General features: G+C 43.4%; 1 protein-coding gene across 5 annotated transcripts; it reads left to right on the forward strand.

The window, feature by feature from the left end:
* The first annotated feature begins 935 nt into the window (after positions 1–935).
* GOLM2 (golgi membrane protein 2) lies at positions 936–24,191 on the forward strand. Of its 5 annotated transcripts, none has more exons than XM_061595677.1 (11): positions 936–1,095; positions 1,885–2,252; positions 5,326–5,380; positions 6,913–7,015; positions 7,868–7,958; positions 8,628–8,772; positions 9,086–9,166; positions 9,858–9,953; positions 12,865–13,023; positions 20,419–20,586; positions 22,556–24,191. In XM_061595677.1, exons 2-11 carry the CDS (start codon positions 1,926–1,928, stop codon positions 22,624–22,626), a joined length of 1,296 nt encoding a protein of 431 aa, XP_061451661.1. In that variant the 5' UTR covers positions 936–1,095; positions 1,885–1,925; the 3' UTR covers positions 22,627–24,191. The 5 variants fall into 5 exon arrangements, with proteins under 5 accessions (XP_061451661.1, XP_061451659.1, XP_061451662.1 ...); XM_061595675.1 differs by having other exon boundaries at positions 937–1,095; positions 9,083–9,166; XM_061595678.1 differs by having other exon boundaries at positions 937–1,095; positions 9,083–9,166; positions 20,419–20,505.
* The last annotated feature ends 2,860 nt before the right edge of the window (positions 24,192–27,051 follow it).

A 27,051-nucleotide genomic window follows, 5' to 3' on the forward strand; every position in this document is an offset into this window, starting at 1 on the left:
CAGCCAAATAAATCCCACGTTCCATGTACCACCAGCTCTTGTGCCAATGGTGCTAAACAGACCGCTGTGTGCTGACATCTCTAGAAAGAGACATGTTTAAGGTATTTATATAGTGCTACTCAGGCAGACTTCGCAATGCACTTTATTATCCCCCCCACCCCAAAATAAGCCACAACAAGGATTGCATGATCAAGGCGAGCAGCCGAGAGTTGCCTTTTTCTGAAATCATGGTCTCTTCATGCTGCGTTCTTCAAGGAGGGCATCTCTCCTGTCCGCAGCCCGCTCGTGGCGTGGGGCTGCCTGCCTGGGCGAGGGGCCCCCTGGGTGGGTGGCAGATCTAGGAAACCACCCCTGTGCCGCCCTTCCTGACCCGGGGCTGAAGCGCCCTGGCCTTCCACCGGACCTCCGGGAAGTTCCTCTCGGGCCACCGACCCACGGCAGGCGCCGCCACCACCGGAAGGAGCGCGCGAAGGCCTCCCAAGTCAACTCCCGATGCGTAAGCCGCTGTCCCTCAGAATCGTCACGGGGCACGTTTTAAAAAACCCCGCCCCCATCCCCACCGCCTCGTCAAAGCCGGCGCCCCCGCCCGGGCCACCCCTTGCGGGACGCGCCGCCACTGGGCCTCCCGCAGCCTCCCGCAGCCTCGCGCTGGCGCTTTCTGCTCCTCTCCCGGCACACCGACGCCGGCCGCCCAGAGGCGGAGGGAGCGATGTCGGCTTCCCCGCGGGCCCCTCAAGGCTATGCCGCCGTCGCCGCCTGGCTGGAGGGCCTCCCGCGAGACAGCAGCCGGGCCGGGCGGACCAAAGATGCCGCGGCGGAACGACGCTACCCGGCCAACCGGGGTCCACTCAGTCCGGCAAGGCGGAAGCCTCGCGAGATCTGGAGCGGGCGAGAAGGGGGAGGGGGAGGAGCATGCGGCCAGCGGGTGGGCGGGGCCGGCACTGCTGCTCTCGCGAGAAGCGGCTGCGCAGGGACGACAACGCGGACACGGAAGTGGCGGCGCTGCCGCCGCCGCTGTTGCTGCCTTCGAAGGCGGGGACGGTTGAGAGGGCGAAGGAGCCCCCCGAGGAGGCGCCGCGCGAGGGAGCACAGGAGGTAGATGGCGGCCTCCTCGGCCCAGTTAGTCGGATGGGCCTCCTCGCGGCTCCGGCTTCGGAGGCGGCAGCGCCCCCTGGGACGCTCACCCCATCCCGCTGCTACGCAGGAGGGGCCGGCGGGCCACGGAGGCCCGGAAAACTCATTAATGGGGCGGGGTGTACTGGTAGTCCTCCTCCCCTCGAAGCGGAGGGTGCCCATAAGGTCATCGAGCCCACCCCCTGCCCTGGCGTTTGCCCTCGCGGCGAAGCGGGCTCTGCTAGGAAGGCGCTAAAAATATAAAGGGGCGGGGCGAGGCCAGCCAGCACGCCAGCGGGAGCAATTCGTAGGAATCCCTTGCATGCCCCCCCCATCGTCTTGTGTGTGACTTTTCACTTTGGGCTCCTGACTTGCTGTTTCTCCCTCATCCTTTCTTTACCGTATCTACTGTAAGCTTTATTTTCGCCTGCTGTTTTGCTGAAAAGGCTCCCATAAGAATGGCATACAGAAGGACAAAGTAGACAACCCGCACCCATAGATCTACAGGCCAAAGGTTTTAGTCTGCACGTAGGTTACATTAGCCCAAAAATGTGAAATTTCAAAATCGTACTTAGGTTTCTGTTTTCTTTTTTCTGATGTTTTAAAGTGTTTTTAGTGCTTTTGTTTGCTGCCCTAGGCGGGATATAAATCAAATAATAAATAAGTACATCTCATTGTTCATCCAAAGGGGGTTGAATTTATTTGTGTTTTCCCTTGTGCTCGTTCTTCTCATTCTGAGCAAGTGCTAACTCAGGCACTTTCTTCCGGCAGGTGCTGTGAGAAGCTGAGGTGCCCCCCTCCCAGCCTGCCCCATGGTGGGGTTTGGGGCCAACCGGAGGGGTGGCCGTCTCCCTTCATTTCTTTTTGTGGCCTTGCTGCTAGTCATTGCAGTTCTTGCCTTCAATTACTGGACTACCTCATCCCGCCAAACTGTCCTGCAGGAGGAGGTGGCAGAGTTGCAGGGCCAGGCCAAGCGCAACGATGTTGCCCGTGGGCGCTTGGAGAAGAGGAACTCTGAGCTCTTGCTCCAGGTGGAGTCGCACAAGAAACAGCTGGAGCAGAAGGAAACTGACCACAGCCACCTGAGCAGCCAGCTGCAAGCCAGGGATGGCCAGATGAGGAAATGTGAGGAGAGTAAGGTGAGGTGTCCATGGAAATGCGTGATGGCTGCTTGTGCCTGTTTGGTGCTGTCTAGTGTTCTCCAAGCAACCTGCATGTAATTTGGTTTGCTCTGCTTCCAAACTGCTGCATCTTTGGTTTCAAGACTGTTTTGTTTCTGTCTTGCCATATTCCATAGCATTGAATGTAACTGAAAGTTGAAGGAAGGATGTATCTGCTGAGAGTTAGAAGCTACCCAGGCAAAGCATGTTTTTAGAGGTTTTACAGCATCTAGATGAGCCTTCCCCAACCAAGTGGCCTCCAGATGTTTTGGAGGCAGCATGAGGAAGGGCCGTAGCTCAGTGGTAGAGCATCTGCTTTGTATGCAGATGGTCCTGGGTTCAATCCCTGCCATCTCTTGGGAGTGGTGGGAGAGGCTCCTGCCTGAAGCTCTGGAGAGCTGCTGCCAGTCAGAGTAGACAGTACTGAGCTAGATGGACCCAATGGTCTGACTCAGTGTAAGGTAACTTCCTCTGTTCTGGATACACAGGTCCTGCTTGCGAGTTTACCATAGGATGCTGGCCTGGATAAACCGCTGGCCTGATCCAGCAGGCTCTTCTTATGACTGCAACTCCTACCAGCCCCAGACAGCGCAGATGTCTGGGGTTGATGGGAATGGTAACTCACCAGGTACCAGGCTGGGAAAGGCTGATCTAGGACATCTTAAGCAAAAGTAAACTTTGTTCAGAAAGTTATGATGGAAAGATTTTTTTTCTGTGCCGCTTCTCTTGTACAAATAGGATTAGTTCATATTATGCAGATTGCATGCCAGGGATTCCTATTTTCAATTCAGCTAACAGACAGATTGCAAAACCTGTTCTGTGACTTAATTAAAAGCAAATCATAGTAGAAGTAGATCTTTTCCCTATCCTACCACAGAAGATTTAATCTCTGTCAGTGTAGGGAATAAGAACTTGAACTTCATACAGAGGGCTTTCCAGCTCGCAGTCTCAGAGAGACAATATTTTTGGCTAAACACAAACTTTGCAGTCCCTTCAGATGCTCAGGTCTCTACTTGAGTCATCCATCTTATTGCAAATGTGAAAAATGGCCATCCAACGGTTGAACTTTGCCTCCTCTATCTTCTTTTGGTGGAACAAGCAGTGGAGGAGCCAAATTGTCCAAAGGTTTCTAAAGCCCAGGCTTTGGGGAACATTTTCCATTTCCACAATGTGGCAGAGCATGTCTTTGCTCCTTCTGGCAGCAGAATGTTTTATCAGACAAGGCCGTATTCCAAACGTGCATATGTTTGGGTGGTACATTAATATCTGACTTCCAGGTGCAAATGGTATCAAAAGTCTAGCAGCGCTGTCTTAACCATGCCTACTTAGAGGCAGTCCTAGGAGTTAACATTGCAGCCTAACTCTTGTAAGTTAATGCTTCTTAAATCATATACTGTCAACATAGTAACTAATTTGCAGACACTCATGGAAGAGGCTAATTATCTTGACCTGTTTGGTACCCAAATGGCCTTGGTCAACCAGATAGATGACTTCTCTTGCAGGAGAGAAAGAGGAGAAGTGTGACTCTGTGATCCTCCTGGATCTCTCAGCAGCTTTTGATACTGTTGAGCACAGTGTCTTCCTGGACTGGCTTTCTGAGTTGGGAGTGCAGCATGTTATGTTGCAGTGATTCTGCTTCTATCTGGGTAGCACTGGAAGACTTCAGTTCAGCTCCAAGGCAGTTGTTCCATGGAGTCCTTTAGAGCTCCATGCTGCCCCCAGTGCTACTCCACATCTATATGAAGCTGCTGGGTGAGATCATCCAGGGATTTGGAGCTGTATGCCATCGATATGCAAAGGACTGCCAGCTCTGTTTTTCCTTGTTTGTGGAGTCAGGTTTCTAGCCACTGTAATAGGCTGGATGAAGGTGAAAAAATGAAAGGTGAATCCTATTAAGGTGGAGATGTGCCTTGGCAATTTTTGGGTTTATGAACTAGGGGAACAGCTGCTTCTTGATGGGGTTGCATTCCCCTTGAAGGAGCAGGTGCGTTGTCTTGAGAGTACTTCTGGATATACATCTGTTACTGGAGATGAAGATATCCTCAGTGGCACGGAGTGCTTTTGCTATGGCTGTTCCTGGGCAAGAGATACCATGGCCATAGTAATCCCTGTTCTGGTAGCCTCCTGTTTGGATTACTATAGCACAGTTTATGTGAAGCTTCCTTTTGAAGACTACTCAGAAACTGCAGCTAGTCCAAAATGTGGCTTTCTGTGTTTTGAATGGGTCTACCAGGCAGTCATGGTTACTTGGGTTCTTAAAGATCCACACTGGCTGGCAATAAATTTCCAAGCCAATTCAAGGTTTTTCAGATTATTTTTAAAGCCCTGAATGGCTTGAGACTGAAATGCTTGAGGGACTCTCTCTGTTTGTATGTCCTTGCCTCAGCATCCCACCACTAGGAACTGTGTGTTTAGCTGGTATATGGGGTGGGCTGGTTCTGTTGTGATACCTGTGTTGGAACTCCCTCCCCCTGAAAATTTGGCTGGTTCCTTCTCTGCTGACTCAATGCCAAGTTAAAACTTGGCTGCTTACCCAGACCTTTGGGGCAATGATGCTACTCTCCTTGGAGACTGTTTTAACTATTGTTCATGTTTTGGAGTGAATTTGGTTTTATGCCATTTAATTGTTCCCTGCCCAGAGATCTGTGTAAGTGGGACAGGATAATAAATGGACTGAAAAAGTAAATTGATTGATCTACTTTATAAAGAAACTGTTGAGGTGGCACTTTCTAAAATCCTGCTGCATTTGGCTTTGATCCTGAATGAAAGCTGAGATGGAAGTAACAAACATTAATCCATAGGCAAAAAGTGTTGCTTCTTTTTGTCTCAAAGTATACAGGAAATGGATTGTGTGGAACGGAATGGAAAAACAAAATAGATTTTTGGAAGCCTTGGCAGACACTTTTGGCTATCTAATAAGCACAGTTTCAGCAAAGTCCAGCTGACCAGGATTATTTTTATGTTGTCTTCATAGTCATTTGTTCAAGGGAGCATTAATCTCATAATAGGACTACCAGTTTATACAACCTTTAAATCTATTTCTCCTTTTCAGATCAAGCTCCAGAACAACACATCATATCAAATGGCAGACATACAACGCTTAAAAGGTAAGGAGTCCTGATAGGTCAAATGAAAGGAGTAAGATGCAGTAGTAAAACCGGCTAATTCTGTGGGTGGTAGAAAGAGAGTGTGCCTCATAGCAAAGTAGCAACCAGTGATGTGGGTTTTCTGGAACATTTTGAACTAGAAACATTTCCCCTGCAAATTAAGATAATGCAATGGCAAACTTTCTGATGCCTTAGAGCAGCCTTTCCCAACCGGTGTGCCTCCAGATGTTGTTGGACCACAACTCCCATCAGCCTCAGCCATTGGCAATGCTGGCTGAGGCTGATGGGAGTTGTGGTCCAACAACATCTGGAGGCACACCGGTTGGGAAAGGCTGCCTTAGAGAGTGATCTAGTTAAGCATGTTTATTTTATTTGTATTTAGTAAACAAAGCTTAAAAAAATTAGAAACTGCCCAGCTTGCCTAATGCTGTATTTGCAATTTACATCCATTTGTTGTTACTAATGAACATCAAATGGAACACTTTCCTCCCCACATCACTGGTAGCAACATGTGAGCTTGACATGAGCTCGAGCTTTTAATAATAGGCTGCATTTATTTATCTGGCATAGAAGGGCAACTGCTAGCCACAATCCCCCTTTCTGTTGCTGTCACAAAGAAAGAAAGAGCACAAGTTCTGTCTTGCCACAGAATGTGCAGGTGTGCTCCCTTTGTTCTGCAAAATGATTTTGGTACAAAGAACATCTCATAAGCCCAAAGTGTACAACTGTGTTTTGTTTTGGGGTTTTTTAAGTGACAGAGTTATAGCACTGGTGGTAACTTCTGTCAGGACTTGTATAGCCAAGCACTGTAGCACTTCATTAATTAAAAGTCCTGTGGTGGAGATCTTGCATTGCTGTTGGTAAAATGACTTCGTGTATGCAACCCCAAGCCACTATTGTACTCTGTGCTGCCATTGGTAATCTTATTATGCTGCTCTGTCAGGTGGAGGTACAAGCTCCCCCCATTTTTCATAGAACAAAAACCATGTGAAATAAATGATGTTATGCCACACTCCTTCCATCAGTGGAATTTGTTCATGTATAAAGGGCATTGGAAGAGGAAATGACAGTGGTTTGCATAAACAAGTGCACAGGGGAATGCCAAGTTAAATCCCCAGTCAGCCTTGAAATTGGCTGGGTGACCTTGGACCAGTTACTCTCTCTTGGCCTAATCTACTTTAAAGGGCTGTTGTGAGAATAAAGGGGGAGGGGGAAGAACTGCACACACCATTCTGAGTTTGGATGATGGGCAGGATACAGGTAAGGGCTATGACTCCTTAGCCCCTTAAACTGTAGCATAATTCTTCTCTAAAGCATAAGGAATTAAAAATAGATATGCAGCATCTCTGTGACAACTGTACTATGCCATATACAGGTTTCATATCAATTGGCCAAGACACTAGCTTATGACAAAGATTCTACTTTAGCAGAGGAAAATCAGAATTTTTCCACCTTGGGTGGGAAAAGCTACATTTAACCTATAAAGGAATTCTTTTTTTTTTAACCACCTTGACTTTTTCACTTTGACTTAGAACAACTTATAGAGTTACGGCAAGAATGTATCCATCAAGAGGATCACCTTCAGGAATACAAGACCAATAATACAGAACTTCTGAAGAGGTTGGAGTATGAAAGGTGTGCATTGTAATATAAATCTGGACTGATGCCTACACGTGCTAGCTAACAGAGTTCTGTAGTCTTTAGATGTTAGCTGTGCTCATGAGCTTCCAGATCAAATTGGAGTCATACTTTTGAAACCTCACAATTCTGCTTGGCTTTCTAGGAGAAGCAAAAGACATGGTGCTCAGAACCCTGCCAAATCTTTAACTAATACACACTCTCATACACATGCGTGCATGCACGCATACATAGACGATGGGTTAACTTCTGATAATTGGGCGTTTGCAGAAACTGATGAGAGAGGGTGGAATCTGCGCTCTACTTTCCTTGTGTTGACTGTTGATGAAGGTCTCGTAGGTGGAATTCTGGGGAGAGGCAATAGCTATACCCAAAATGCATCCGTTATCCTACATCATCATCGGTCAAGGCAAAGGAGGGCGGCTCAGTTTCCTGTGTTGTGTGGAATGGAGGAAGAGCCAAGTCCTTATTCTTCCTCCTGAGCCAGCCAGGAAGGAGTAAGCAAAACCATGAGTTGGATAGGGAAAGGTCAGGCAGGAGGTACACATTCTTTTGGCAGCTACTTGTGCCCATAAGCAGGTTTGTCTTCATTTAGAACCATTGATTTTGGGTAGCAGAGTTGGGAAAGGGTAGAGTAGATGGCCAATACTAGGCTAGATGGATTAAAAGCCCTACTCTGGATTAGGCCACTGCATACATCTGGTGCCTCATGTGGGAAAGGGAGACCAGCTCGTTGTTCCAGAAACATCAATAGTACTTCAGTGGAGAGCATATGAAACATGTGTCAATCTTGGACAAGTTCTAAAATCTGTTTTCTATATACCAGTTTTACACTATCTGTTCTATTAGTTTTCAGTGTGGACAACAGATTGCAGAACTGAAAAAACAGCATGAAGAAAATATGAGGAAGTTAGAGGACCAAATTATACAAGACCAAAAGGTAGACCATCTAAAATCCCAGTTGTTGTTTGCTGAAGTGTGGGAAGAGCCATAGTTCAGTGGTAGAGCATCTGCTTTGGATGCAGAAGATCCCAGGTTCAGTACCCAGCATTTCCAGGTAGGGTTGGGCGAGTACCCTGTTTGAAACCCCGGAGAGCCACTGCTGGTCAAGTGTAGACAATGCCAAACTAGATGGACCAGTTGTCTGACACTGTATAAGGCAGCTTCCTGTGTGCTTAACATTTTTGCTGGATACTTGAGAATAGTTTGCAATACCATTTTCTATCTGTAAACCCCTCTCCATTTACTCATTAAAAGTCAGGATCTAGCCAGATTTTGTCCCACCTGGGGATGGATACAGGATTGCATTGCATCGTACTCTTTGCTGCTTGCTGCGTGATTCTAGGATGGAAAATGAGGAACAGACTGTCACTTGTCCCATTGCCATGATCTAAGTAACAGTTCTTTCTATGAATTTGATGTTGGACTTTGTGAGCTGTAAGTTATGAGAAAAGGACAAAACTTGGGTGAGACAAAGGTAAAAATGAATCGTTTTCCATTGATGAAAGACTTAGGTATCCTGACGGAATGAAAAGCATGCTAGATGTCCAGTTCAAAGGTAAATGAATGTGTTCCTTTTCAAAGTTGGTTCTTAACATTTTTATTGCAGACTGCACACAGGAGCCAGACCATTAAAGACACTGAGGCAGGCCTGAGCAATAATCCAGCAATATTGAAGACAACCCAAGAATTGGATGAAAAGAATGTAATTAAGAATGAAATGCCTTCAACCAACAATATCTCGAATGGCAAAGGTCTGTCTAGTACAACTGTGGTAAGACATAGGTAAAGTCACTATGGTCCCTCTTAGTGTCTTGGGAGAATGCAGAGTAGCTGGCTGGCTAGGAACTCCTCAGTCACGCTGTGTGACATTTTACCTTGGCCAACTATGAGATTTTGCAGAGTGGCCTTCCATCACAGCTGGATTCCCTAGGGAGGCGTATTGTCTTGTGTTAGACAATCTTGATCTACCCCCACTGGTATAGTCTCTGTAACAATTCTGAAGCTTCTTAGAACTTGAATGTAAGGAACAGTAAGGAAGAAATGTCATGTTATTTATGTCAGCAGAGAAAATTAAACCAGGAGATGATGCAGGCATGCCTGGGATAGAAGAGAATGACCCTGCTAAAGCCGAAGATACACTCACTGGTTAGCAACTTCATTATTATTATTTCTAAATCTAAAATCTGCTAATTTTCTAATAATTCTAAAATATTTATATTCTCCTTCAGTGGAGGAGAGTTTTTGAGTTACTCTTTTCACGTTCCAAAGAAAGGGCTATGTCACTTCTCACAGTTTGTTGCTGAACATGACCCGGAGAACTTGTATGGAATGGAGTGGCGATTGGCCAAAGTGGTTCTCACGTGTGCAGTTAAAGGCACGTGCAGCACCAGGATCTCTGGATTCCTAGTTGTTTTCATTCTTGGTATAAACTGGCTTAATTAGCGGCTGCCAGTTCTCACTCTTCAGTAAAAAAGTATAAGCAGGGAGGTGTAAAGCCTTTCTTGCCACCCTGTGAAATTGCACTTGACTCCGCACAGCATGTGAACTCTCTAACAAATGCACTCGCTAAGCCTTTCAAGCTGGTGATTGGCAGAGTTCACAGAGTTATACTGTACTAAATTCCGCCCTCTGTTTCTATGTGGCTTATGGCAGAAATCTAAAGAGGTGCCTATGGCAACAGCTTCATCTGTACCAGTCTAGGTTCGGTTGTAAGAAATCAGCCTTTGGCAGAACTATTACTTTTCTTTTTCTGAACAGAATGCTAAATGGTTGCCTTAGAGTATGTGCCATTGGTATTGGCAGAGAACTGAATCATGGTGTGAATTTGTTTGTTTAGCTTTGAAGAAGCCACTTGTTTCAGTTTCTCAAAATGAACATCAACCTGATGGAAATCTTCCCACAGAAAAACCCCACGCTCCAAATCTGGCTCAAGGTAAGAAGTCTCTGAAATGGTACACTTCAAAACGGGAAGTAAGAGTAAATATTCTCCTTCAGGGGAGGGCATCCTGAAGCAGGTTACTCCTTGGGACACTCTCTGAAGATGGGAATAAGGACACTTTCTCTTGCGATGAGGATCCCACTTCATCCCCAGCCTGCCAAGAGTCAACAGGGCAATACTTTGAATTGTGTCCAGCTGAGGTATGCTCATATTAGACCCACTGAATTCAGTGGTCCTAAGTTACATCCATTATTGTCAATGGGTCCACTGTGAGTAGGCCTAACTTTAGATGCAACCCTCTGGCGCTGCCTCCAGGCCAACATGATCACCTCCCTCCGGGCTTCCTCTTTCCTCTCCTGACCTCCAGATTAAATAGTGAGGGTAGGGAAGGAAGCAGCTGCACTAGAAAAACAAAACAAGACCCTGCAGTGCAGTCAGTAAATCACAGAATGACTGTCCACCATTGTCTAGTTCCATTGCCAGGGCAGAGAGCGGATTTCCCCTTCTGCTAGCACTGGGAACAGTGGTGTCGTCTGAGGCAGTTGGCTGCTCTGCTGAAGATGGCACTGCAGAAGGACTCCCCTCACGGCCATGTGAGATGCCCATTTTGGGAGCGTGCTAGCCCAGCGTTTTGAGGTGGTGGATGGAGCAAATCAGAGTCTCTGGGTCTATGCTGCCCACCTCATCCCCTTTGCCTCTTTCTCCTAGAATTGGGGTCAGTTCCTCATGCAGAATTCTTCATTTGGATCCTGAAGCTGGCACTGAGGGGGAATGGTGTAGATCTTGCCAGAGCAAGGAAGCAGCACATGGGAAAATACCCCCATGCCTCTGGCACTTAGTACATCTTCTTCCTAGTTCTTAAAGAGAATGGAGAACAAAAAAAATCTATGGACAAATGTATTAAACATTGCAAGTTCTGCATGGAAAGCCTCAGGGCACTACCCTGAAACCTCATGGAAGCTTACACGCATATCTCAATTTACCATAGCTATTGCAGATTCCTGAGGTTCATGTACAGGGGGACTAGTTTAAGAACAAGGCCCCTCACCTTAGCTTTGCTTTAATGTCCAAGGTTTCAACCAAGCTTCTCGTGACTCTTCTATCCCACCTGGATTTACAAGGCATGCATGTTTTTCTGGACAACTTTCTGGCCTGATCTCTCTCTAGATCCTAAACAACCTAAGAAAAAAATGACTGGCATGGTGAGGTTGTGTGCAGAATACTTCAGATAACAATCAAATGAACCAAGGTCTTTGCGCAATTGAGGGCTTCGTTTGTAGCTTTCCTCCCTACTCCAAGAGAATGGGGAGATCACAAAAGCTAGATGGATAGATGGCTCAGGATATATACATGTTTAGCCTGCCAATCTTGGTCCCTTAGGGGTGTTACTGGTCACACCAGCAGGGAGGCCTTTGCTGCATTGGGCCACTAATGCTTGAAGGATGTTGGGAGGGTGACTACTGGAGCTTCATTCTCCACCTTTGTAAGGCCCAGCATGTTGGACAGGTTTACAGATGCATTCTTTACCAGACAGGTGTTCCAGGAGATAACTGAGAATTAGATCTATACATTTTTTAGATTGATAAAAACTCAAGGTGGAAGCATACTGCATTTCAACACCTCACTGCAGGGATGCCCTCTTCCACAGAAGAGAACAATGTTTGACTTGCTGGCCATGCTGCCATGTCACATTGGACCATAGGTTTAGCATGATGTACAAGAGTAGAGAGAAGCTGCATTGGGCCTTGGCCTCATGTGCTGCCCCCGTTCTCTCGTTGTGTGGACAGGAGGAAGACTTTGACAGCATTTACTTCCAATTTTCCTGAATCTGGGCTTGCATTGCTCGACGTCGTATAGCAGTTTATCTCTAGCTATTGTTGTTTTGAAAACAAGCAAGCTTCAAACCATGGGTTCTTGAGCTGGCTTGTTTTGAAACTGATCAAAGTAGGGATAAACCACAATCCTGGTCTGGGTAGCACGAGCCAAGGTTCAGGGAAACTGAAAGTAAACACAACTCAAAGCCTTCTCCTGGCCTCGTGGGAAAAGGATGGAGGAGCTTGTGAGCCCATGGTTCACTATAGCTCTTTCCTGCTTATGCCCATTGCACTGAATTGTAGTTTACCATGATGTATAAGTTAGGCCATAATGGGAGGTGTACCCTGTTCAACCAAGATGGCTGCAGGGGCGTCAGCCCCTTAGGAAAGTCTCCGTCGTCATCTTGGCTGATGGCAGGCATGCGTGCACAGCATTCACAGCAATAGGAGAGGTAGGTGGGGTGTATGTGTGGCCTTATTTAAACCTGTGCAGTCTGTATGGGGTCGGGGGCTTGGGAGCTCCCTCTCTGCAATCTGCAGCAGGATCAGGAGTTGACGCTACCGCAGATTACAGAACAGGAGTGCTACCCTCCCACCCGAAGGAGTGGCCTTCAGGGGCCTCTCTGGGCCACAGGGGCCCTTGGCCAGGGCCTGACCTGGCCACCCTCTGGTGCCGGCCCTGCTTGGTAAGAAGGTAATGTCCGTATATGGGGAAGGTCTGGTGCTTTCAAGAAGATATTTGCAGAATTCTTACAAGCTTTTCAAAGTGTGGTTGAAATATGAACAGCTGGTAACAGTGGACCCTCATTCTTCGCCTTACTGCACCTCCTGACTTTTCTAAATTGACTCTTATACCTGTTGTTGAGGAAATGGTCACACAGGTGATTGGGAAGGGATCGCAAGTCAGCATTGTTTGAATGTAATCCGCAATGAAGTCTTAATAAAAAGGATTCCAGGGGATTCCCTTCCCTATGTGAAAATCCTGAGAGACTGCCTTTCAGAAGGGACTTTGTTCATATGCGTCTTTTCATTGTGCCTGAACCATGCAAAAAGCTAGAGTGTTCCAATGATTTGTTTCTGTGTGCTTAAAGGAGTGAACAGCAACCATGCTGATGGGATGAAGCAGATCCCTGCACACCCTCTTCAGCACTTGATTCCTGATCACTTGCTGGATAATCAGAAAGCTGAAAAAGAACTTGTGAAACAGGCTTCAAAGGACAGAATCAGTGACTTCCAAAGAATGAAGCAAAGTAAGTTAATCAGACTATCGCTCATAATTTTCACAATTTTTTAAAAAAATTTAATCACAAAAGCCTGTGATAGTTTGATCAAGATGTAAAATTGCATCAAATTAACTGAAACAGCAGCCAATAAACAGCACAGTAAAAGTGAAGTGTGGGCAAAACTTGGTTAGGTACATCTACAGGGTGAGTTTTCCAGATGAGTTACCATTCAGTTCATTTTAATTACAAAGACCTTAGCTTTTAATTGCTGGTGTGTAAATCTGCTTGGGAGAGAGTTAAGCTCTGCCTTCTGGCTGTTTCTTTTGACAGTGAAAAGTTATAGACATGTCGGGCAAATTGGGACCACCATAACCCAGACTAGGTAAACACTGCGGGCATGTCTGTGGGACAACAGGAGATCTTACAGGTAGTGCTGTGTATCCTTGTGTAGTACTAAAAGAAGCAGTGAATTTAATAATTTAAATAAGAGCATATATTTCTGAGCATTACTTGCATGGGACCAGACTGAATTCGAGTGAGATGTTGAATTAAGCGAATTTAAAATGGATTTGGGGCATTTGGATTTGGAAAGCTAGTTCTAAAATATTTTTCAGAGTTTCCTAATTTGGGGTTCTCTTTAAGCACAAAAGTTGAACAGCATGGATTGTAGGGTGTGAACTGAAGCCAGTGTTAAGAGCATCCAGTTACTCCAGTTCAGATCACTGGACTTAGTGCTTACATGCATTTTTTGGTTGGTAAATGGCTCTTTTAAAAGTCATTTTGGATGGTAGACAAAAGCTTGCAAAGAGCCATTTATACTTTAACTAAGAGATGTGTTTAAGTGGATATAACCGTTTAGGTTATACCTTTTTGCATCAACCCACAATTTCTATGAAATATGATCTGAAAATACTGGAACATCTAACACTAGATTTTAGAGAGGGGGTAAGGAGGGATCTTTAGCTGTGCTCTCTTTATTGCCATTCTCAATTTAACGCAACCCATGCACTGTGGTAGTTTGGGGGATGTGTTTTATCAGTGGAAGAGAAAAAGACAATGGATCACATTTTCTGTTGTCTACGTCATAGCAGAGTGAGCTTCTTTAAATTGGCACAAATCCTAATTTTTTGCTTGCATACTTGTGAATTGTTAAAAATAAGAACTTAAGGATGCTTAATATATGGCTTAGATCCTTCAGGTGCACAGTATTGCCTGATTTTTTTCATTAACTTTCCAAAACATAATACTCAGTGTGTCGTATGAAGCCTATTCAAGCCACTGGAATCTTTTTTGGGTTCCTTGGTCATTTTCTGTAGTTATTGCAATTCTTCTTGAGGGCTTAAGGTGCATTTTCACCATAATATTGTGACAACATCTGGCTGTGATTTTGATTACTTTTATTAACTGTGTTTAATCAAGGCTGACTTAAATTGCAAATCCTGTTGAAGTCAATGGAGCCTACTTCTCTGCAGGGATGTATGAGGCTACCTTGTTAAACTAGCCTGAGTAATAAATTAAACTCATGGATCCCTTTATTCTCATAGTGCTTAGCAGTTTTGTAACACTTGAATGGCTCAAGGATCAGATATCTAAGTCCATGAGGGAATAATGCAAGCTGTATTGTAATTCTTTTGGAGGTCAAGTTAGGAATTGCTTGCATCATTGAGACTTTAATATTCCTTTTGGAAACAAAAATTAGCTGAGCTGCGGTCTTGTGATATAGATCCCTCCCACCCCCAAATGTGAAAAGTGGCACCTTTCAACTTCCATAAGTATCATCTGTAGTTTTAAGTGAGGCATGGTCACGATGACTGAACATATTTATTTTGAAACATTTGTATCATGCCTTAAAGTCCAGGGTGGAAAATGACAAGAACAGATGTTACAAGATTGCATCTAAAAGAAAATGAAAGGCCTAGAAGTGGCGACTAGGCACAGAAAATACAGAGAGTGCCAAGTGGAATGGCCAGTGAGAGTGACTGTCACAAGTGGGGTTTTCCACAACAAAAGCGTGGCAACGTGGGGTGCTCCTCTTCACTGTGCCAGTCAGCCAGCCATGCCCTCTTCCAAGATGGAAATGGAAATGGACGGTCTTCACATCAATTCCGACTTAGGGCACCCTACGAATGGGGTTTTCATGGCAAGTGGTATTCAGAGGGGGTTTCCCATTGCCTCCCTCTGAGGCTGAGAGGCAGGGACTGCCCAAGGCCACCCAGGGAGCTTCATGACTGTGTGGGGATTTGAACCCTGGTCTCCCAGGTCGTAGTGCAACACCTTAATTGTCCCTGTCACCTGCCTTTTTTTCTTCACCTGACAGCTAGCATTCTGTAGCCACTGAGCTCACTATCTTCACTGGCCTGTTTTGGAGTTTTTTCTCTTTCCTGGGTTTTTTTTTGTACTTCTACCAACGGGGAGCAGAGCCTGGCTGGGAGTCCAGAGTCTGTGAGTTCAAATCCCCGCTTGTGACTCCTGGGTGTCAAGGGCCAGCTAATCACCCCCACAGTGAGTGGCTCAAGGGTTCCGTGTCCTGCCACCTGTGCAGCTTTTAACAATGCAGGAGAATTCTCTAAAAATGGAAGGTTGGTCACTCCCATGGCTACAGTATTTTCAAATTTGGAATTTTGTTTTGAACATCCTTGGTCTTAGTATAGCACAAAGACAGCAGGCAGTCTGGGAGAAGAGCATGGAAAAAGGAGCTTATTATCTGTAAATTATAAACTATTAACGGAGATAGGAATTAAGGATGCCATCTTTAGGAGACGGTGGGAAAGAGTAGCTCTGTGGTAGAGCATCTGTGGTTAATCCCCCACAGCATCTTTAGTAGGGCTGGGAATGCCCCTGCTGGAATCCCTGGAGAACTGATGACGTCAGTGTAGACAGTGCTGAACTTGGATGGACCAGTGACCTGACTCAGTGTTGCACAGCTCCCTGTGCCTAGATGCTGGCAAAACAGCTCCAGAGAGCTTATGGGGATGATCTCGGGGACGACAGATAAAAGCATCTTATGCTTATCAGTTTGTGAAAGTCAGTATAAACTTTTTATTAAGATGGGTTTTTAACCCTGGAGAGGCTGAACAAAATATATTCTACTAATCAATTTAAGTGCTGGAAATGCCAACACCCAAATGCAAATCTTACCCATATGTGGTGAGAGTGCCCAGTAGTTACTGCTTTCTGAAAGCATTTGTTCCAAAATATATCTAGTATAATTGATTTACCATTGAGACCTTCACTGCTGTTTAGCGTTTTTCAGATTATTCCAGATGAGAATCCATTTAGATTGAGGTCTTTAATTATGATTGTAGCAGCTAAAATTGTATGGGCCAGGAGCTGGAAGACCACACAATCACCTCCTGCTAGTGACTGCCTAAGAGTGAGCAGTAATGGACAAATTAACATACTACTTTCGGAGAAGAGAAGGAGAGCATGCAAGATGGCCTTGATGGAGAAATGGCAACGCTTTAGAAGATTTTGGAATGACAGACATGGGAATATTACTTTGGAAATTTTTTGGTTCAGTGAGGCAATTGAATGACAGAGTGTGGAACAATATAATTTATCTTCGCTTTTCATTCTGTTGGGCATTTTATTTTCCCCCACCATGACTAATAGCTTAGATAATTTTTTAAAAGAATGTTGGATACATAATAGTGTTGGATCTTATTGTTTGTGTAAGATGATGGGTATATAACGTTGTATGATCTGGGCTGGATGTCTGTGTTTGTATTTATAATTAGCGAATTCTGGGGGGGGTGAAGGGGAGGGGGCTACTTACTCTTGTAAAGCTTACTTTTGTCGGAGTAACTATTACGTATTTTATTTAACAAACAGTTTTTAAAAAGAAAAGAAATAGAGGGAATGGTGATCAAAGATCCCACACAGCACAGTCAAAACTACAAGCTGAGTTGACCCATCTTGATGGCCCAAATGCCTTCCTAAGAAGGAAGGCTTTTGCCATTCTTTAGAACTGTATTAAAGAGAAGACAAGGCAGGCTCCCTCAAGAGGGAGTTCCGAAGGCTAAGGGGCAGCTACTGAGAAGACCCTGTCTCTGTTCCCAATCATATGTACTGCAGGAGTCAATGGGACACACAAGAGGGTAACTAAGAGGTAGTGCAGCTATTTCAGCAAGGGAGCTGCATACTCCTGACAAGCGCCTCCAGTTAAAAACATGCCTGCTGCATTCTGGGCCAACTGAATATATAGTATGTCATAGTATAGTTGGGATACTGCTATAGGTTGGAAAGTACAGAGTTGTGTTGGCTGTCCAGTTACTCTCACCATAATAATTGATATGGGTGTTCTCCCATAACCCACCCTCCTCTATGGGCATACGTGAGAGTGTATTGATATGCCAGGCTCTCAAAGTAACACCTGTCCATACGATCTGCCAGGATGCTGTTGCGTTTGAAAACACCTAGGGGCTAATGTCTTTAGACAGATCCAAATAATACTAAGCTATTCCTGGAGCCTACCATTTTGATACATTTTTAAATATGTATATATATAGATTTAATTTATGTAGGATCGTCCCTAGTTGTGAATCTAATTGATTTTAAACTGTTTTTAATATTGTATTTTCTATTGTAGTGAGCAGCCTTGGGATCTGCTGGTGAAGGGCGGGTAATTAATCTAATAATAATTTATATTTTTATTTGCATTTATGAATCGCTTCTTATAAAATATCTCTAAGCGATTTAACAATAAAAACAATACACTATTTTAACTTTTTAGACATAGGAGTTGACACTTAGAGTTCTTCTATTCATCTAAATGGTAACTCAAGAATACTTGAGAATATACTTAAAAAAAATAACCAAAACAAATGCTTGGGGTGTTCCCGTGAGCTGGTCAGGGGTGAGGAACCAGCTCCACCTCGAGGGCCAAATCCAGAATTGGCCCACCTTTTATGGGTCATTTTGACAGGTAGGTGGGGCTGATGACATACGACATCAGATGATTCAAAGTTCAAGCTGTAGGAGCAGCCACAAGATTATCTCCAACCTTAGTGCTGTAGTCTCACAGCACTTAGATCAGAGATGAACCTCTGTTGCTGTCTGATGAAGTATTTCAGTTAGTGCAAGGGAAATTCTCCTCTCCCTGTGTGCTCTTCTCAAATCTGCTCTGGAGGGTTAGGAGAATCCCCCGAACATATTTAGGGGGTGTGCTGGGAGAGGAGAGGGAGCGGAAGTTCCATTGCACAGCCAGAAGTCCTTGTATTAACAAAAGTACTTCATTTGATCTAAGCACTAAAGGTGGTATCCAAGATAACAGATCTCTGTGCCTGATGTCTGGTGACCAACCAGGTGGCCCTGGTTTGCCCAGAATGGCCTTGTGGATCAAATCCAGAGGCCTGGTGGGTCTAATTAGGCCCGTGAGTCAAAGGTTCCTCATTGCTGGAGTATGGGATACCTTGCAGCGCCTAAGTATAAAGACACTTTTAAGTGAGCATGAGATTCCTCAGTGCACCTGCAGGCACATTTGCCACTCAGCCCATTCTCTGATTTGAACCTTTTAAAGTGTTTTTTTTTTTAATGTTTCAGAGATTAGCTGCAGCTCTGGAAGTGAACAATACTCTCAACATTTTTCAGTTGCCATATTGGATGGGCATTTAGGGAAAAAGTTGTAAATTTTCCTTTTATGAACCTTGGACTTGTTTATTGCAGTCATTCGTAACGGTAACTCTTCTTCGGGATTCAGAAAGTAGATGAGGTCTGAAAATGTAGCCAGAGAACTCTCCATTGTGGAAGCCTTTACCTGCCGCTTATTTTTCATTTCATATGGAAGATTTTATTGATGAACTTGCTTTGCTTGCAGCTTATTGTCAAATATCTCCTATAGCCCATGTTTCCTACACTTAAGTGTGTATATCTTAGCTGCTTAGCTCAAGTCTTTAGTTCATAAAAGACTGTTTTTGGAAAACACCAAAGTTGTTTGCAAATTTCCATCTTCTGGAAATGTCTCTACCTTCTCTTGCAGACTCCCATCCATTTGAAAGATTCACATTGCATTGGGCTCAGATACTCCCCGCCTTTTTTGACCCTTCATGTACTACTAGCATGACACTGGATCTTACTGTTTGCTCCTGCGTATAGTGCGAGATGTATTCCTTTCTTCAGTGTAATCCACATGTTTACTGTGTAGAAGAACTACTTTTCCAAATGTTTACGTTTCTAAAGCTTTGGAAATTTCAGAGTAGATAATAGTTGTATTTCAGGCAATAGTATCTAAACTATTTCAAAGTTCAGATCTTGCCAAAACAACCCGAATCTTTTGGTAAAATTTGATCAAGACAAGTCAAGGTATGGTTAGATACCAATTTCAAGGTTAGATGCCAATTTCTAGAAGATGATCAGTCATTTCAAATTGGCACTTGCCTTTTGAGGCAAGTGTTTTGCGTCTTAGATGAAGAAAGTTCAGTCTTCCTGGATAAACAATGGCATTTGTAGAAAATGTGAGAATTGTTTCATGTTTGGAATCTCTTGGGTGCCTTAAGAGACTAGAGACAAGAGGTCATAAAATTAAGTGCTCTGAAGTTTATTTTAGATATATTTGTATACTGCTCTTTCTTTAAAAACATCAAAGCAGTTTACAAGAAGTTTAAAAAACAACCACCATACAATAAAAACATTGAAAATACAATAAAAACAAAGGTCAACTATTGCAAAAAGACATCTTCTTAATTGCCTGTATAAGCCTGGTGGGTTTTCGGCAGGCATTTACAAGTTAAATCAGAAGGCACCTACAGAATCTCTATTAGCAGAGCATTCCAGAGAACTGGTCTGATGACACTGAAGGCTTGATTTTGTGTCAGTGTTAAATGAGCCTCACCATCACGGGGGATGACCAAAGCCCTTCCTGCAGATGATCTCGGTGATCGAGCTGGGATATAAGGGTTCCGGTGGTCCCTAACATACCCTGTAAATTAATACAAGGACCTTGAACCTGGCTTGGTAGCGGATGGGCAGCCAGTGCAGATGTTTGAAGAGTAGTGTCACATGTCAGCCATGTGCTTCCATCAGCAGTCTGGCCATCATGTTTTGTACCAGCTGGAGCTTCTGGGCCAAGGGCAGCCCTACATAGAGTGCATTGCAGTAATCCAGCCTCGAGGTTACCAATGCATGGGCTACAGAGGTCAGGCTATCCCTGTCCAGGAATGGCCATAGCTGACAAACCAGACAAAGCTGGTAAAAGACACTCCTAGCCGCAAAGGATACTTGGGCCTCTAGTTCCAGGCAGAAGGTTTAAAAACAAACAAACACAAAGCCTTGAGGTTCTGCACATTTTTCAGTTTAGAGGCTTACAAGGATTATTCACAACCAAACACTTCTTAAGATTCTTTCCTGTTTCTCCGCTTTTTCTCTCCCCTTCCCCCACCCCTTTCCTCCTTGCCTCTGACTATAAATAATTTCCCTACTTCACAGGCCGGTTCTTTGATGAGAATGAGTCCCCTGTTGATCCGCAACATGGCTCTAAACTGGCGGATTATAATGGGGATGATGGGAACGTGGGTGAGTATGAGGCAGACAAGCAGGCTGAGCTGGCCTACAATGAGGAAGAGGATGGTGATGGTGGTGAAGAAGATGTCCAAGGTGAGCTTGGGCCTTGCCTCCATCCCATTCACATAATTCCCTCACTTGAGAACCACATTGCATTTTGTGTGTAGGATCCCACTCTTAAGCTATTTGGAAAGGTCTTGCTGTGAATGGGCACCTGAGTTTTGAATGTGTATTCTTCTAGCAATTCAGGTTGTGAAATAATTGAAGAACCCAAAGCAGTATCTAATTGAAAATGTATTTGGTTTTCCAGTAGTCTTGAATTCGTAACAGAAACAGTCAAGGGTACTGTTGTGAAGTTGGCTCTTGCATGTGAAGGTGCAGATTGTGATAAAACCACTCTTGAAGATGCTGCTGCGCTTTCCCTCTCCTTACTGCTAACATGGTGGCTTCTCTGGAATTCATGAATGCATCTGGCTGTTAGAACGCATGCAGATCTGGCGCCGGCCCAAAGTTGAACGTATAGTCTTCACTGGTTGCGTTATGATTAACGATAGCTCTTTCTCCATACTTCCTAACTGCTAGAAATTCATTGTTTTTGTGCCTTACTAACATCCTTAGATCTCCCTTGTGTAGATGGGCTGCTTCCACAGTGTCAGCATGCATGTTCCCCTCATGCACTTGGCATAAACCTCAATCCATCACCCTCCTGTTCCTGTCTGCTTTTGTTTGTGTGTTATTAGTTCCAAACTGCATCTTCCAACATCCAGGACAAAGTCGAACAATACTTTCTTTTCTGCATACAGCAGCTCTTGAATCATTAAGAAACAGCTTCTAAAGTACTGTCTTTCAAATAACATCAGAGCCAAAACAGGTGGCCATGTTAAGTCAAGCCCTCTCTCTCTCTTCACCTTGCTCTTATTGGAATACAGCACCTGCCATTCATTTCAAGGGGTCTTCTGGAATGTGTTCCTAACTCTCATTTTATAAGCACACAATTTCTGGAAATAATTTTATGAAATGCTGTGAAATACGCATTTATATTGCATCTTCCCAGGATAAGAGTTTATCATTTTTCAAACCTTTTCTTGACTGTAGTCTTCTAGGTAAGTTGAAATTCTCTTAAATTGGCCAGGCCAGGCCGCAAGTACCAGAATTTTGCATTGAGCTTAAGAGGGGTTTCCTGTTTAGTCTGGAGCAGAGTGCGGTTGGCATCCTTTAAAAACGTACTGTTTCCTGCTAGGGAAGGCGGGAGGTACACCTTACCTTCCGTGACAGAACTCCTTCTATTTAGATTCACACAACTCTGTAAAACATAATTGTATGTGAGATAAATCTGTTGGAGAAAACAATCTTGGAAGTTTCTAAATATATTCTTATCTGAACCCCCTCATGTGAGTATTGGGTAATACAGAAGTTTTAATCCAGCTATGGGCTGTTCTTCAAAATATTGTATACTTGTGTGCAAACTGATGACACTGCAAGTCCATTATACTTCTTGTACCTACAAACAGCTTTTGTCCACAGATGTTTGTTGTACGAGAGTTACTTCTGGTTGGACTCTGCCTTTGTGTCTGCCTGGCAGCACGGTTTGAAATGGAAGTAAAGCTACAAAATTCTAGCATTTTGTGGAATTCTGGTGGGATATGGAGCCCACCAATGCAGAATTAGTATAGCGAAAGAGCTTTGCTTTTTATTCTTCTAAGGCAAAGGGTAAACCCTATAAATTGGTTTATTCACAAGCTCCTGTGAATTTAAAAATGGAACACTTCGGATTATGTTTTGTATAAAATCAGAGGTGGGATGGGAAACATTGAAAAAGAAGAAAAATTCAGTGGTTCAAAGCAGAAAGCTTGCTAAAATTCAGATCTCTGAAACAAAGGTGTTCACTATTTTTTGTCTCTCAACAAAATATCTTGCATACAAAAATTCTGGATATGCACACTTTACAATCCCTCTCCCAATATATATGAAAAGGAAGTTAATCTCTTGATACATGGTACTGTGAGTTTCGGGACAACTTACTTATGAAAACTTAATGTTGGTATGCCTCCTTCCATTCCAGATGATGAGGAGAGAGAGCTTCAGATGGATCTTGCAGACTATGGAAAACCACACTTCAATGATGTACTTTAAATTCTAAATTAGCTCTGTCTGAGGAATTCTGCAACAGGAAATTGCAACCAGTTTTTCAATATTTACTCTAAAAGACACTGAAAAGAACAAGAGCAAAATAACGTAAAATTAACAGTAAGCAATGAAAGGAAAAGGTAAAATGTAGCATATATGTATATAGTCATACCTATTTTGCAAATGAACAGAACCAGGGATGGTTTGTTCTTCTACAAGACAATTAACAGCCTGACCTTATGTAGAGGTTGAACTGGGCTGTAAGACTGTTCCTTACCTGTAACCTTTGAAATAATAACTAACGTTGCAAAATAACTTAGGTTAACCTGTTTCTGAAATTAAGCCACTTTGTAAACTGGAGAACTTTGTACAGTTTGTATCTTACATATGAATTACTCCATTGCAGAAATAAGTGTACAGATGGGACACTCTTTGATACCACAATGTATTTAATCCATGCAAGCAAATTCTTCATTTCTCTTACTGTTGTGACTTGTATTTTACAGACTACCATTTCATTTTGAGAAAGTTGACAGAAAATGTTTGTGTTTTATGAAGGAACTTTCCTTAATATAGCTAAGGAAGGCCTGTGTGATACCTACTATGTTAATCCTATGTGAGACAATGTTGTTAACTCTAGGAGAGTGACTAAAGTTATCCATAGTAAAAACGCAACAACAGTGTAGTAATTTTATAGGATACTTGCCAGAGTTTAAATCAGCAAACCTACAACCAATATTTCTAGCACATAAGAGCTATATTTTATTTGCCTTTGTTTTTATAGCAGCGATTTTGATCTTATGCAATAATAGCCAAATGTATTGGAGAGTGGCTCAAAGTGCAACCTTGTTGGTTTCTACATGCATTCCTGTTTGAACCCCTGATGTGTTTGAGTATTGGATCATGCTCAGTTTTGTTTCAACTTCAGTGCTATAGTATGGATCACTTAAAACACTGGGCATGTTCTATGTTCTTGTGGTTGTGTATTGTCTTTTTGTGTGTGTAAGATGTCTTATTTTGTTTTGATGTTTAAGCACTTTCTGAAGTTCACAGAAATGGTTATGCCCATCTCTATCCTGACAGCAATGAGTTCTTAACCCTAGTTATCAACAAGGGCTACTGTGAATAAAAAAAAATTAAGTCCTGTGACAGGGTTGATTGTACTTCACTATTTCTGCTGTACTCAGGTTAATGGTCTCTTTGGTAAGTTAAAGTTCATTTGCGGTAATTTAATGATTTGCATTGAATAAAAAGGAGAGATCTGTTTAAATCTTCCCTTAGAATAGTGTTTATTTTGGGCAAGAAAAATGGAAGCTTGTGCTTGGGCACCTCTTTTAAGGCTGCTTCTCAAGGATCCACATACAGACACCTGAAGTATAAAGGTTTTATTTCCAACTTGTAAAATGCACAAGGATGAACCTGTTTAGAGTAGTTCCCCACCCCAAGTCTTCAGTGTTGTACTTTGTGAATTAACCAAAATGTGTCTGCCCTAAACTAGGTGTAATTTCATTAAGACTTTTCTGTTTAAACCCAGAATTTAATAGGTTCTAATAAAACTTAATACAGTTTTAGTGTTTGCCTTTCTGTACTTTCAACCAGTGAGGGAGGGTAGTGTGTTGCAGGGTGCTGCCCCTTTTTGAGCCTGGTCAGTATTAAAGAGGCTGTCCATGGGGGAATGTTATGATGCACTCCAGAAGGCATAAAGTCTTGCTTGTGACCTTATGGTATTAAAGTCAGCCTTCCCCAACTTTGTCTCCTCCAGATGTTTCGGACTACAACTTCTGTTGGCCCCAGCCAGCATGGCTGATAAAGAGCTATAGTCCAAAATAGCTGGAAGGCACCAGGTTGGAGAAGGTTGGCATAAGTCTTCTGCTTCCTCAGAAAGGGTTGCAGAGGCTGGGAAACCCATATCTACATAGGAATTGAAATGTTCCTCATAAAAAATCAACCTAAGGAACCATACTAATTGATCCATTTGGTTGTCTCATGTTTAAAGAATGTTCCTTCTGGGAACTGTTGTGATACGAGTCCCAATTAATGCTGTTCACACAAGAAATCTTCCTCCATAGATTACTTAGGTGCAGGAAAACAGTATTATACACTGTGGTACAAGTGTGTATTTCCCTGTGTCTGCAGACAGGCCCAGGTAGCATGTAACTTACAAACCATTGTTTAGCATGAAAGTGGATTCGTAGAGCAAAGATCATCATCGCTGCATTCCTTCTGCCATACCATATGGGCCTAAGTCATGGTTTGGCTTAACATTATATCTGAATTTGGGCTTGTGGTTTGTCCTATCTTAATATAGCCCCGAGAGGCTCACAAAGCAACTTACAAAAGATTCTTAAAGTTAAAATCACACAGCAATCTAAACAGGAACAAAAGTGACATGGTATCCATATGGAACCAGGATTATTCAGCTCCTTGCAGAATCTTCTGTGGCAAGGGAGTGGGGGCTGAGCAGTTGGATCTTACTCATCCCATGCTTGAAGCAGTCTTTCCATGCTAGCAGTGGCAGTTGCTTGGAAACAGGTCTTGTCTACAGCAAAATATTGCTTAGCCACAATGGAAGCAGTCTTCTCTTGCTGGCAGTTGCCAGGCAACAACAGTATTAAAGCAACCTTCCAGGGTAGAAGTGAAGAAACAGCACATTGCTCCAGAAATTGAGTTTTCTTTAGCAACCCCTAACTATATGAGGTGGGAATCATAAACACAGACCAAACTATCAGCCTTGCTAGGGTAATGCTGCTGAGCTTGTATAAAGTAAACAACTCTAACCCTAACTTCTCCTACATATGTTTCTTGGTAATTACATTAATGGGCCACTGCTAATTTGAGTCTGCACTGAATTTAAAACATGGAGGTGGTGTGTTAAATGGCTGTACCTGCCTCTGTCCTGTAGGCATCTGTTTCTTAAAGCAACACATCTGCCTACAGTACAATTTGAGAATCTAATCGGCATATGCCTTCTCTATGCAGTTCCACGTGTGCGAGTAAGGAAGGAGGGATTTGTGAAAAAAACATTTTAAAGCATCTACTTGTTTCCTTCCATACCAGCAATGTAAGAGCTGCAGGCTTGAGTTGGGGCTATTTTCCAAAAATGGGTAGTTTACACACCCACCACAAGATACGTTAATGCCATTGCCATGGAAACAGGTACCAGTTTGACACAAACAAGCTGCACCATTTTAAACACTTCCAGTCCAACAGTGGGTTGCCTTTAGAGCCATATCTTGATTGAAACCTACAGCCTTAAGGTACTGGAATTTAAAAAAATAATTTTGCTTTCTACAGTTGTTGAATGTATGCCATAAGTATGTGATAATAAACAGACCAAATCAAATTCTTAATGCCCGTTTTATGAATAGCAATGGCATTCCCCTATGCAGAATGAAAATGTTTTTGAGTGCTAATCTAGAACGTTTCTCCAGGCAATCTAGGAGTTGTACCCCAGAATCCACTGTAAATTTTGCTTTTATCATCCAGTTATGGCCTGCTGCTTTTTACTGTTATAAAGTGTTAAGCAGATGGTATCATGGGAGTCCTGTACTGAAGAGGTAACTTATAAATTATTGGTTATATAAATAAATGTTGGTTCAATTGGCCCATAGTTATAATTTATTGAATAGTAGAATGCACGTTATGAAGTCTATGCACCAGGCCTACTGAAAAGGCTTAATGAGCACCACCTTCTACGACTATTTTTACAGTTAGAAGATGACATGATAAGACTTGTGGAAGGCTTGGGCAATGGCAACTCAGCTTCTTGGGTGGTTTTCTTCAATCTCCTTCTTCCAAAAACTGCAAGGCAAATCCCAACATGACAGCTTCCTCACCTCCTGGTTTATAAGCAGAACCAGTTTTTCTCTCACCCACAGCTTTTATCTCAACAACCCAAACCCAGAGAAGAGTGCCAAGGAGTAGCCTCCAGGCACAGTATTCAGGAAAGCCGCCCTCTCAAATCTGCTCACATCACTAGGTCCTCAAGCTCAATTTGATAGTCTTATCCTCAAAGGGTTCTGTCTCCCTCTCTCTGCCAACAATATGGATATTATGATGCAGAACTTGCTTTCCAGTTTCTTATTTGCAAAATAGTCTGAAATGCAGCTCATACAGAAAACATTAAAAAAGCTAGTTTATCTGTCCCTGAACCCCAAAATAGGCTTTGGCCTACCCATATCATGCATCCCCTTGACCAACAGACTTTTGAGCACGAATTTTCTCCAGTCTAAACTGTGCAATGCTCATATAAAAAACACCTGAAAGATCATCTTACCCCTTATATACCCTGTCAATCACTGTGCTCCCGCAGATACCATCCCATCAAGAGATCTGTTTCCCACAACATGGGAAGCGGACCTTGAGTCTTGTGGCACTATGCTTTGGAGTTCACTTTCCTTCAATATTAGACGGACGGTCTGTTGTGTTTTC

This window comes from Rhineura floridana, chromosome 14 (assembly GCF_030035675.1).
Source record: "Rhineura floridana isolate rRhiFlo1 chromosome 14, rRhiFlo1.hap2, whole genome shotgun sequence".
Lineage (NCBI taxonomy): Eukaryota > Metazoa > Chordata > Lepidosauria > Squamata > Rhineuridae > Rhineura > Rhineura floridana.